Source organism: Emydura macquarii, unplaced genomic scaffold (assembly GCF_026122565.2).
Source record: "Emydura macquarii macquarii isolate MOO-44397 ecotype Brisbane River unplaced genomic scaffold, CSIRO-AGI_Emac_v2 contig_629, whole genome shotgun sequence".
In the NCBI taxonomy this organism is placed as follows: domain Eukaryota; kingdom Metazoa; phylum Chordata; order Testudines; family Chelidae; genus Emydura; species Emydura macquarii.
Window position 1 is genome coordinate 1587790 of NW_027130766.1, and position 12156 is coordinate 1599945.

The following is a 12156-nucleotide window of genomic DNA, read 5'->3' on the forward strand; positions in this document are numbered from 1 at the left end:
CTGGTGCTTGACTTTCCCTAGGGGAAGGGGAAGGAAATTCCAGGTGGTGGGAGCGGATGGCCTAGCCCCAAAGTTTAGCTGCAGCTGGGCTCCCTGAATCCGAGTGCCGGCATGGCCAGCTCAGCCCGTCATCCTTCTGAGGGTGATGAACAAGTGCTCCCTGGTATTCCTAGCGTGGGAACCTCCCAGAGGAGACCAGACCCAGCCAGGTCCTGGTGCAACACACAGCTAGGGGGAGATCACTTGTCCTCATGTTCTTTGCCAGCATGACCCCTCCCGCAGCGTATTAGTGCCGGCGTACGGCGCCTCCCCGTCTATCTACGGCCCACGTCCACAACAGACACTGCCACACTCGGCCTAAGTGACTTGCCCAAGGTCACGCGGGAAGGCTGGGGCAGAGCCAGCTCCAGAACCCACGTGGGCCCAGTCCTAGGCGGGTGCCCTGGCCACTCAGCCCAGTCTCTCTCAAGGGGACTGTCCCTACCCCAGTTTGGTGAGGAGCCCCGCTAGCCCTGAGTTGAGCGTATCCGTGCAGAGACTAACGACCAAACCTGCCACCAGGCCCCAAACTTGGAGGGGAGAAAACCCATCCGCCAGGAAACCAACCCTGCAGAGCGCCACGGGGGGAGAGAAATACCCCCAGCTAGTGCATCCTCTGCCAGGGCCAGGTTATCCCTAGCGCACGTCACTGCTGCTCTTCTCGGTGCTCTGCGGGGAGCGGGTTCTCTGCGCTGTGCTCAGTGAAGGACCCACTGGGATGAGGGTCCCTGGCCTGTGTCATGCAGGAGGTCAGCCTAGAGGATCACAATGGTTCCTTCGGGCCTCCCCGTCTCTGAACGATTCCTGGCTGGCCGTGCGCCTGCTAGGAGAACCAGCCACGCTGAGAGCCGCTGTCAGACAGGGGGTCCCATGCAGGTGGTGTCGTCACGTGGTAGTGGGTGGGGGTCATCAGAGTCCGAGACCCACTGGAGCTGACCTGATCAGGAGGGACTGCCTCACAGGCTTTGTTCTGAGGGGGGCTGAACACCGATGTCCCTGCCCACCCCCGGGGCCTGAGTCCCCTTAGCTTTCAAAGATCCCCCCTGTGTTTTATGTGCTTTGCAGCACCCACTGCTTCATCCTGAACAGAACCCAGCCGCCGACAGGATCCCTTTGTGCCTCGCCTTTCTCCCGCAGGCTGCCAGGCTAATCCGCCCCCCAAGATTTCCCGAGCAGAAGCCGCTCTCTGAGCCGCTTTGTGGCTGACTTCCAGCCGTGCGGAACAAGAGAAATCCAATCCTCGCGCTCATGGTTCCTGGGCTGCAGTCTGGCAGGGCTGGTGAGATTTGACACTGCTGGGGGAAGGAGAGCGAAAAGGGCAGGCGACAGGCATGTGTACCCCTCTGTCTGTGCAGCAGAGGGCTGGACTGGTGAAGTGACTGGCATGGATACCCCCGGGATAGACAGGCACTTGGGGGGGCTAATGGAGATCCCGCGGCTTCTTTAATGAGGGTCTTGTGCGACCTCGTGAGTGGAACATTGCTCTGGGACTCAGAAGCGCTCGGTTCTAGTCCTGCCTCTGTGCGTGTTGTTGGGCAAGTTACTTCAGCACCCGGTGCCTCAGTTTCCCCATCTGTATAATAGGGCTAAGGACAGTGACCTCCTCGGTGAAGCACTTTGGGGGGGGGAGCAGAGGGAAGCGCTGCATAAGAGCTGGGGGTTATGAGGGCAAAGCTCAGTACTGCTGGCGCTTTCCTCACCCCTCGTCTCGTCATGGAAACCCGTGCAGAGGGAGGGCCCCGTGCTGCAGAATCAGACGCTCCCTGCGCACGGGTGACCATGGCTCTCCTGGTGGGAGATATAAGGCTCAGGGGGCGGGAGAATTAAACTGCCCCAGACTCCAGCACCCACCGCTCTTTGGAAAACCCGGCCCCTAAAGAGTGCTGGGGGGAGCTGGGGGCTGGGTTTTACAAATGACTGAGGGCAGCTACTGCTTAGGATGGAGCAGGGAGCCCTGCCATATGCCCTGCTCTCTGCACGCTGGCTAAGGGGAGGCCCCTTATGCCCTGGCCCAGTCAGAGTCAAAAGCTGTGCATACGTTCCTCTGGCCCTTTAATGAGAGCCCACGGGAAGGGTGTGCAGATGAGGCCCTCCCTGCTCTGGGGCTCTGAGACCCCGCGCGAAGGCAAAGGATGAGTCAGGGTGCCCAGCTTGCTATTTAAGCAACGTCCTAGCAGCTCTTGTCAATTCGCCAGTTCCTCTTCCTGTTCTGCATTCATTTCCCTGCCTTCCCCGCCTCCCTCCCCTTCCCTCCGGCACTAAAATGCTGGTACTTCCACCCCCGCGTCTGCAGCTGCAGCGCACAGGGCTGGGCCATCCCTGGGGCAGGGAATCACACGCTCTGCTAGGGAGCCTTTGTTTCATGAAGGGCGCCTCGCAGTCCAGCATCTGTCCCGTCAGGATCCACGGCAGTGGGGCATGAACCCTGCTGATTTAAACCAGCTAACTCATCGTGGGACCTCAGAAACAGGAGCAAGGCCTCAGCCCACAAGCCAGCTGCCTCCTCCAGCTTCCTTTTTCCCACAGCAGGACCCATTTACGGGCAGCATCGCCTCCTGCCGCCAGTCTCACCAGTTAGTATTGTTTGTATTACAGTAGCGCCCCTGTCAGCCCCACGGCCCAGATGTGCTAGGCGCTGTACAAATGCACAGCTCTGGCCGGAGAGAACTCACAGACTATGGAGAGGTTGGTTACCAGGTACCTAAATAGTGCCCTCTCTGGCTGGTTTGGGCATGGCACTGACAGAATCCATGGGGACCTCCTTAAAGGGAGCTTCAGGTGGAGAGTGGATGCCAGATGGAACAATCAGTCCGAGGGGCTCAGGAAAGCATGTGCATGTGTACCCCACTGGTCAGTGTGTCCCCCAGCGTGATGGCCATCACCCGTACTTTGCCACCGCTGCACGCACAGAAGTGGCTGTGCAGCCCCATGATTCTGGCCCAGCTCGCAGGTGTTACAATTAATTTGTCCCAGGTGGTGATGCCAGGACATGCAGGAAGGAGAGGCTTCAAACGCAACGACTCCCCAAAGAGCAACAGCATTACACCCACCAGCCAGGTGCACTGCGGTAACAACAGCCATCAGTCGTTCGCACTTCCAGCTCCTCCCAGCCAAGGATCCCCAGGCACTTTACAGACACTAATTACACAAATGCGCAGCCTCCTAGTGAGGACAGCCCAGTTCAGTGTTTTTATGGGGAAACTGAGGCGCAGAAAGAGGCAGTGACACTGCAGAGCCAGAGTTAAAAACCAGAAGGGACCAGCAGATTGTCTAGTCTGACCTCCTGTCTATCACAAACCAGCAACACCCACCGTCGCCCACACATCCATATTAGCTTGTGAAAGGCAGCTTGTCCCTTTAAGATCTGGGGCCAGCCAGCCCTGTTAAATTAGCCAGGCCCCACCACACCTAGATGGGGGGTGGGCCTTAAAAGGAAGAAAGCTCAGCTGTGAGGGGGAGTAAATAAGTGGGTGGAGGGAGAGAAAGAGAGAGAGAAAAAAATGGCTCTAAAGATTCCTTTGAGTAAACAGGAATTTAAAGGTTAGTTTAAAAAGAATTTTAAAAAGGACTGGCAAGAATTATCAGCCAAGAAGAAAAGAAAAAGAAGAGCCAATGAAGTAAGCCCCAAAACAGAGGATCATGCAGTGCTCAGTGAAGATTAGCAGCATGGACTGGTCACTGTGGTTTGCAGAATGATTTGGATCGGAGTAGACACAGAGATGGGGTGTGGAAGGCATGGAAGGTTAAAGAACCGGCTGATCCTCTACTGTGTGAATGCAGGGTGTGTTCCCAGGAAAGGCAGGGTCTTTAGGAAGAACTTGGATACTTTAAGGGGACAGCACATGCGTGGCGTATTGAGAAAGCGGGCTAACATTAGCAAAGCTCGACTGTGATTTTTCAAGGCTCTAGCGCAGGGCAAGGCAGCGCAGTGGCACGACTGTAGGAGGAGCCTAGTAGATGGTGGTTATAGACTCCGTAGGTGAGCCTGCTTCACCATAAATGTAAAGCACAAGAAGAAAGGGGTGGGGGGGAGTGTGGCGTGACCCTGCCTGTCTGAGAGCCGGAGTCCTTTGGATGAGACCTAGGAGAGGGCAGAGTCTCCGCTGGAAGAGTGAGGGGAAGATGGGGGAGGTTGTTAGTCTCTTATGGCATCTTCTGAAGCTGAACTCGGAGGACTCTTTACAGACCCTACGGAGAGGGCTGGAGAAGTCCTCTGCAGTCAGTGGGAAGAAAGAACGTGGCAGCCCTGCCGTGGGGGAGGAAGAAGAATTGACAGGGCTGGGCTCTGATCTACACTGCAAACTGAGGTCAATGTTGTGTTACACACACTGGCCGTGTCTGCACTAGCAAATGTACTCCCCGATAACAGCAGTTGTTGGCCACGTTGCAGCAGAGCTGCTGCCAAAAGGGTTCAACGACCAGGTCCCGCCAGCAGCGGGGGAATTTTGCGCACGTTTCCTACCATTGCTCACGTGTATCTGGCTCCGCTGCGAGGAGCCCTAGTGTAGACAGCTGCGGCCAGCGTTTGAAGCCCCGTGTCATCAAACCCTGGTAAGACCAGGTCTGACAGACACCGGGCCTGGGCCACTGGTGGCAACTGGTCTATGCTGGAGCTCCCAGAATGGCTAATGCCAGTAGTTAGTGCTGACTCCCCCCCAGCACGTTTGCAAGGTCTCCCCGTGTAGACAGGGCTGAGCGACCTTCAGCTCCGCACGAGGCTGTAAGCCGGGTCCTGGCCTGGTGACGAATATGGCCTGGGCCTGTCTATGCTGGCGGCTCCCCCAGCCAAGCCATTTGGCAGCGGTTCAGCTGCACCCCGTTGTCAGCAATGGGCGGGTTTCCTGGTGAATGGAAGGCTTGAAACTGGGCCAGGATGGGCCAGTTCACACGGCATCCGATGGCAGTGTGGTCTGTCTGCGTTAGCGCTTTAGGGGTGCAGCTACCACCCGGTTTTTCTCTGGCTGTGCTGGGGAGAAAAGCTTTCTTGAGCCTTTGATGTCCCCACTAGACAGACAACACTGCTGTGTCCCAGGTGGATTCATCTTCCTTCCGCTTCTGGTCACTGAAGGTATGTCCACACTGCAAAAAAAGGCGTGTTTGCAAACCAGATTGGCTAACTCGGGTTAAAATAGCAGTGAGGGCGTGCCCAGACATTTAATTTTGACTCCTTTGGGGCAGTTCTGTGCCCCCCTCCTCCAGTCCACAGGAGCGTGCTCTCCCCTCCTGCTGGAGAAGTTCTGCACCTCCAATGATTACTGGGGTGGCCGGGCCCCTACTTGAAGCAGTATCCAGGACTAGATGTGCCAGGGTTTGAAGCTGCTGGAGCAGCTCTTCAGTTCCTAGGATTGGCTTCGTTGGGCGCGAAGGCTTTGTGCATTGTTCTTTATGTGGAGGACTCTCAGGAATTCCTGCCCCCAGCTGCACAGAAAGCAGCTGAGAGCAGGGAAGGAATTTCAGAGAGCCCTGGAACTATGCGCATTTACCTTAGGATTAAACTCCTTGGAACAGGGCCAGGCCCTCTGCTCAGCTGGGAAGTAGCCAATTCTGCTCGCAACCAGAACAGCCATTTGTTCCTAGGGTAGGGGGTAGAGTATGCCGGGAGGGGGGGGAAGGCCAGAACCCTGATTTCTTGTGTTTGCTGGTTTCTATCACTGCTCTCAAGTTATCAAGAGACCTGACCTGTCGTCAGAATCGTTACGCGTCTCTTCCTCTTGCTGCACGCGTGTGTGTGAAATATTAGCCTGGATTCCCAACTGGCTTATATCAGCACAGCTCCACATGGATTTCCAGCGGCCAGCATGTAGATACAGAGCCTGATTCTGCCCCGCAGTCGCACACGCCGATGCGAAATGAGTGCAGGGGAGGGTAAACGGTCGCCATGTGGAGTTGGGGCAGCGGGAGGGAGAATTCACCCACTTTTCAGTGGCAAAATGACACCATGCATGTGAGTGTGTCTGTCCTCAACCCTGGGCCAGGACGTGGGCTGGAGGGCAAGCAAGGGGAATCCGACGGTGCAGACTCCTTAGCAGCACAGATCTTTATTCACTTGGGACAGACCCGCCCGCATCAGCTCATTGCTGTCTCCAAAGTCTCATTCTGCCGCTGCAGGACAAATTCCCCCTGCCTCCTTTGGTGTCACCAATCCTGAGTCCAGGATTACACTGAACCCCAGGGATCCTTCAGGTGGCAGGAGTTTGCCTCTCAGTTCATGTCTCTGATGTACTTGCTTTGCCTCCATCCTTTCCGGTTCTCTGCACAGCCAGCCCGTTGCCAGCCCAGCTTGGTTTTTCTTGTCTGTCCGCTCTTCTCTGCTCTCTTCTTGTCTTGTCTTGTCTCCCTGCTCCGTTCCTCCAGGACATTTTTGTGTATTGCCCCGGCCTGCTTTTCGCAGCCCTCTCGCCTTCTCTGCGGAGACCCGTGCACCCTGGATCAGGGGTAGCACAAACCTTCCCAAGTACAGAGGAGTGGGATCTTGCTCTGCGTTTTCTGGGCTGTTCTCCAAACCTAAGGGCTCCCGCCAGCCAGTGCCCGTCTCAGACTGGTCTGTGTGCAGTGACCTAGGTGCCAGGGGTGCTGACCATCACAGAACTGAAGGCACCGGGAACTGCTCCCTTCTGAAAATCAGGCCCTAGACCCCTGGAAGAAGGAGAAGCTGCCACTGTCTTCGTTTGGGGCCCGTTGCAGGGTGCTCGGCGAGACTCAATGGGATAATCCTGGACTGCAGGTCGCAATGGGGCGTCCACAGAGGCAAATGAGCTGATCATCAGAGCTTGGCAGGATGGCAGTGTGGCCTATGGAGGAGGCACTGGACTGGCGTGCAGAGACCTGGCTTCTGTCCTGGTCCTGCTGCCGGACTTTGGGCAAGTCGCGTCCCCTCCCTGGTTCTGTTTCCCCTCCTTCCCTTTGCCCATCTAGCCTGGATGCTCTCTGGGGCAGGGACTGCCTCTGACGAGGCGTCACAACGGGGCACTGATCTCGGTGGCGGCCTCAAGGTGCCACTGTCATACCCACAACAATGAATTTCAGAGACTTCTTGTTGTCTTTGTGCTAGGAGAGTTGTGCGCTGGCCGTCCTTCCTGACCAGCAAACGCCATGAGACCCTGCTTGGCGTCTGGAAGGCGCCTCTTTGCTCCGGTGTGTTGGCATCTAGCGACTCAGAGCGGCCGGGCTGGGGCAGGTTTTGATCGCTGTCTCTGTCTCTCTCTTTCAGGGAGTAACATCTGTACCACTCGCGGGGTGAATTCCTGCCAGCAGTGTCTCGCTGTGAACCCTGTGTGCGCATGGTGCTTCCAGGAGGTAAGGGGGTGACATGCGACCGGCCTGTCTGGTTCATACCTTTGCCTGGCCTTGTGTTGCATCTCTGCTGTTGCCCAGAGCCCGGCTCGTAATGATGAATGAAATGAAAATGAGCTCTTTCGCTGCGTGTAAGTTGCATCTGGGTCTAGGGTGTTTCTGGCCCTATCTATGCAGTAAGTTACAAAATCATGGTTGAACAAGTTCATGGCATGTTGGATGCTTGAATGCTTTCTAAATTGCGGCCCGGAGTGTCCCAGTGGGAGCGGCTGGGTGCTGTGGACCGTTGGCATGACAATGTCATCCGACAAGGAGCAGCGAGTGACCATAAAAATGGTGGAAGGGATATAAAACATCGTGCTTCACGTTGTTCCCCTCCTAGCTGGAGATTGGCCATGTCTACACTGCAATAAAAGGCCCACGGCACCAAGTCTCCGAATCTGGGTCAATTGACCTGGGCAGCCAGGCTAAAAATAGCAGTGTCGAGGTTCCAGCTCGAGCTGGAGCCCGGGCTCTGAAACCTGGGGGTGGTGGAGGATCTCGGAGACCAGGCTCCAGCCCAGGCAGGAAAGTCTACATTGTTATTTTCAGCCCGGCGAACCCAAGTCAATTGACCCAGGTTGAGACTTGGTGCTGCAGGATTTTCTTGGCAGTGTAGACATTTGCTTAGATACCTGGATCAGATCTAATGTTGGGACAGGGGCTAGATGGACCCTGGGTCTCTTCCAGTCTGGCAATTCCTATGGTCATATGAAAATCTGGCATTCATTCAAGTGTCTAAATGACAGCTGTGTAGAGCTACTTGGAAAATGCCAGTTTGTTTTTCATTGGAAATTCTTTTTTAAACTTCATTTTTTCCCAGCTGGGTGGGGACGGTGGGGGGCTGTGGACAGGAGTAAGGGGGGATGCAGGGTAAAAGGTTTGGGGACCGCTGGTGTGGGCACTTCCTGCATTTGCACTGACAGAAGGGGTTTTTCCGTCTATGTGCTTAATTCACCTCTCGGAGAGGCAGTAGTTACTTTGAGAAAAGGATTCTTCTGTTGACCTAGCCATATCTACGCAGGGAGGTCACTCGACTTTACGCCCATGCTCAGAGTGTGAAATTTGCATCAAAGCCTCTGTGTGCTTGAGCGTCTCTGACTGTGCACGTAGCTGGGAGACACTGACCGGGGGCTGGGGGACCGTGTCTGTGTCTCTGTCTAGGAAAGAGAGCCATTGTTAGGTGTGCCCATCTGATAACGCTAAGGCTGGTCTGTTCTCAAGACGGGGAGCCCGATGATGTCTGCTGTGATTATATCAAGCTCTCTCTGTGTGTGTGATAGCCAAACCTCCAGGCAGGACTGCGCAAGTTGTCTCTGAGGCGGGGAGAGGGGAAATGGGGCTTTCCCAACTGGCTCCAGCACAACCTTTCACCCCACCCAGGCCTTCCCCTCCCCTCTCTGGTTCCCAGGCCGCGGGGGTGGCTTGACGTGCAGTGGGGGCTGCGAGTTCTTTCCCCAGATCCTGCCAGAGTGTCCAAAAAAGGAAATATTCCCTGCGCCCGCAGGGGCCGTGTTTGCAGACACATGACAAGGAGGGAAAGAGACGTTTCACTGCCAGCAGCTGGCCCCCTGAGCGTCCCACATCTGGGCTGAATTGTCTTAATTTAGCAAATGAGATCGCCCCCCCTTATCCCCTCCTTCAGCCCACTTTCTTTAAAGGGACAGCACCTTTATTTGTTTTGTTCCTTCCTGCTGCAAGTCTTTCTATCCCAGCCACTTCCAGGCCCCAATCACACTTACTGGCTTTGAACCAGGCCGGTTCTGCCTCTGTTACTCATGCTGAGTAGTGCAGAGCATAGTGAGTAGCTGCATTGCGTGCAGCGTGAGTCTGAGCTATTCTGCCGGGGCAGCGTTTGCAGAGCCAAGACCTCCGGCAGTCTCCTTAAGGGCACAGGCAGAGGCAGGATCTGACCTGGACTTGATTCAAAGAGGCTGTTGCAGCGTTTTCCTGATCCACAAAGGCATCTGCATGTTGCAATTTCTAATGCTCCCTCCCTCTGTCAGGGGAGTCTTGGCACTCCACAGGCCCCAGACGAAAACCAGGGAGTGGGCCCTGGAATAAAAGGGCAGGGCCATACACGAAGAAACAATCTGCTTTACGCTGCATCCCGTCCGGCCTGGGGGATCTGCTACTGCCAGTCAGGGAGTCACAGAATCTGGCTGGATGAGTTTATGGCCATTCATAACATTTGCAGGTGGTGATCTGGGGGCCAAACCCACAGGCTTCCAGGCATGTGCTGATCTCTGGCAGGCATCAGGAGGAAACCACCCTCCTTACACACCATTGTACAGCTGGCTAGGAGCATTATAAGGGAAGGAGGATGCCTCTGAACCATTAAGTAGTTGCTGCTGCTGAGGAAATGATCCTTCAATGTGATCTCTGAGATCTCAGCAGCGGATTCTATTTTCATGGCTGTCAACCTCTTCCATGAGTGGATGAATAATAAATAGTTATACTTAGTACCTTCAGCCCTGCACATCCCTGGGGGTGGCTCTGAATCATTACCCTCCTTGGGGAAACTGAAGCAGAGAGAGGAGAAGTAGAGGCGAGTGGTCTTGCTCACATGCTCAGGGTCCAACTGATCACCACATTTGGGGTCAGGAAGGAATTTTCCCCCAGGTCAGATTGGCAGAGACCCTGGGGGGTTTTCACCTTCTTCTGCAGCATGGGGCGTGGGTCATTTAAGGATGATTTAAGGACATCAGTAACTCAGCCAGAGGTTCTGGGTCTATTACAGGAGTGGGTGGGTGAGGTTCTGTGGCCTGCATTGTGTAGGGGGTCAGATTACATGACCATGATGGTCCCTTCTGGCCTTAAAGTCTATGAATCTAAAACCAACCCTGGCCATTAGCAGCCAAAACTAATTACTGGCCGATGGGTTTTCTGAGCCCTGTGGGAGGGGGTGGTGGGGGCTGCCTGGTCATTCACTCGCAGTCCCCGTGGAAGAGCACCCAGTCTCTTGCAGCATGTAGAAAGCTTCTCAACCTGAAAGGTGCTGAGTGATTCCCTATGAACTCCCCAGGAATGGAGGGGGCCCAGCGGGGGGGTCAGGCCAGCAGTGTTATTCGATAGCCGTAGCATGGCAGCACCCCGCACCCATGTATAGCCCTAGCCGGTGGCGTGCTCTGGTTTTGACGGGCTAGGTTGGGGAACACAGTGTAGGCCCCAGACACCTTCAGCAAGGCTCCGTCCCAGGATCCCAATGTGTAACCACGGGGGAGTGGGTTTTACCACTTCCCCCTCAATCCCCCATCTGCAGAGGAGCTGAGCCTGGTACCGCCACAGTCAGGCCACCTGGGCTCTTCGGCTCAAGACGTAGCAGCTCAGGCTTTCAGCTCTTGAGGCCCCTGGTCTGTCAGTCGAGATGGCGGCCAGCCCGAAAGCACTGTGCAAAGTTAGTGACTTGGCCTCACAGCCCCCCGGTGCAGTAGGTGAATGCTCTGTAGATGAGGAAACTGAGGCACAGGGAGGGGTTGCGCGACTTCCCCGTGGTCATGCAGCAAGTGGGTGGCAAAGCCAGGAATAGAACCCAGGAGTCCTAGCCTGCTACCAGGCAACCAGTTGTCCAGGCTCAGCACTCATGGCTGGTCAGTTAGCCATGAGGTTGCTAATATGGAGCGGAGCAGGACGACCTCTCACCAGTGGCTGACAGTAGGAAGCGGAGAGCAAAGAAATGGAAGGCCGCAGAGGTGGGAGGTCGCTGCTGATGCGTTTCATGGCAATCGGCTCTGCTGGGGGGGGGAAGCGGGACACATAGTGCCGTCGCTTCCAGCGGGGCATGCCTCTCAATGCCACTTGTGTCCTCCCACTCATTTGGCCAGAAGAAAAATGAGTTCCTTCACCTGGACTCTTTCAGATCCAAATTCACAGCTTGACTCTATCTTGGTAACGCGCTGCCTCTGACCAGCTCGGACTCAGGGAAGGTTTGGATTTGGCACGTGAAAACCCCCGGGTCTGAGGCGTCCCACAGCTAGGGTTTTGCTTCTGCCCGGTCTAGAAACACCGAGCCAGATTCTGATCTCGGTTCCGCCGGTTCAAACCGAGAATAACGCCACAGCCGTCAGCGGAGCAGCACGCGCTACAGCTGGTGTGAAAGGGGAATAGTTCAGCTGCAGGTGGAGTGGAGACTTTCGAGTGAGGAGGACCCGTCTAGCGTTTCTTTAAAGCTGTAACAGGAAGCCAGCTAGAGGAAGGCTAGAGAAGATTCTTAGCAGCAGCATGGCAGCCAGGTAGAGAGACGCACCAGCCACGGTAGCGAGACTGTGATGATTGCTCCTGGTTTCTGTTTCAGTAAGAGCGAAGGCTCAGGGTTCCTTGGCTGTAAGCGCCGTCCAGTCAAATAACACACACAGTTCACCAGCGAGGACCTGGCTGATGCAGAGCCAGTGAATAAATCCGCAGGGCGGCGGGAGGGCGCACAGTAACAGCACAGCCGAGCTCACACCCGGTGTTGCCACGGTTGTATTTCAAAAATAAGGGACTGTTTTCTTAGCACCCCTCCTCCCAGTATTATTATTCATTAATAAGCAGGGCTCGCCTGGTCTGGCCAGGGTCTGGGCGTTAACTCGCTTTGTGCAGCGCTCAGCCACTCCTGATCTTGTTGCACGGAGACGAAAAACTAAGGGACGTCCCTTGTAATAAGGGTCTGTTGGCAACCCTACCTCGAGGCCCATCTGAGGTGAGGGCCCTCGTGTGATAGCTGCTGTACAAACAGAGAGTCCGAGACCGGTCCTGCCCCGAAGAGCTTAGCGGTCTAACTAGACAAGGCAAAGGGCTGCAGGG

At 55.6% G+C, this 12156-nt stretch overlaps 1 protein-coding gene across 3 annotated transcripts in view; it reads left to right on the forward strand.

Annotated features, from left to right (window-relative positions):
• Window positions 1-3524: 3524 nt before the first annotated feature.
• Window positions 3525-12156, forward strand: part of ITGB3 (integrin subunit beta 3) — a 29722-nt gene continuing 21090 nt past the window's right edge. The window contains exons 1-3 of one of the 3 annotated variants that reach the window (XM_067540974.1): window positions 3526-4018; window positions 5048-5107; window positions 7250-7335. In XM_067540974.1, the coding sequence (XP_067397075.1) occupies window positions 3997-4018; window positions 5048-5107; window positions 7250-7335 (168 nt within the window). In that variant the 5' untranslated portion in view covers window positions 3526-3996. Of the gene's footprint in view, window positions 4019-5047; window positions 5108-7249; window positions 7336-12156 lie in introns of all 3 variants that reach the window. The other 2 variants (XM_067540975.1, XM_067540976.1) reach the window with 2 other exon arrangements.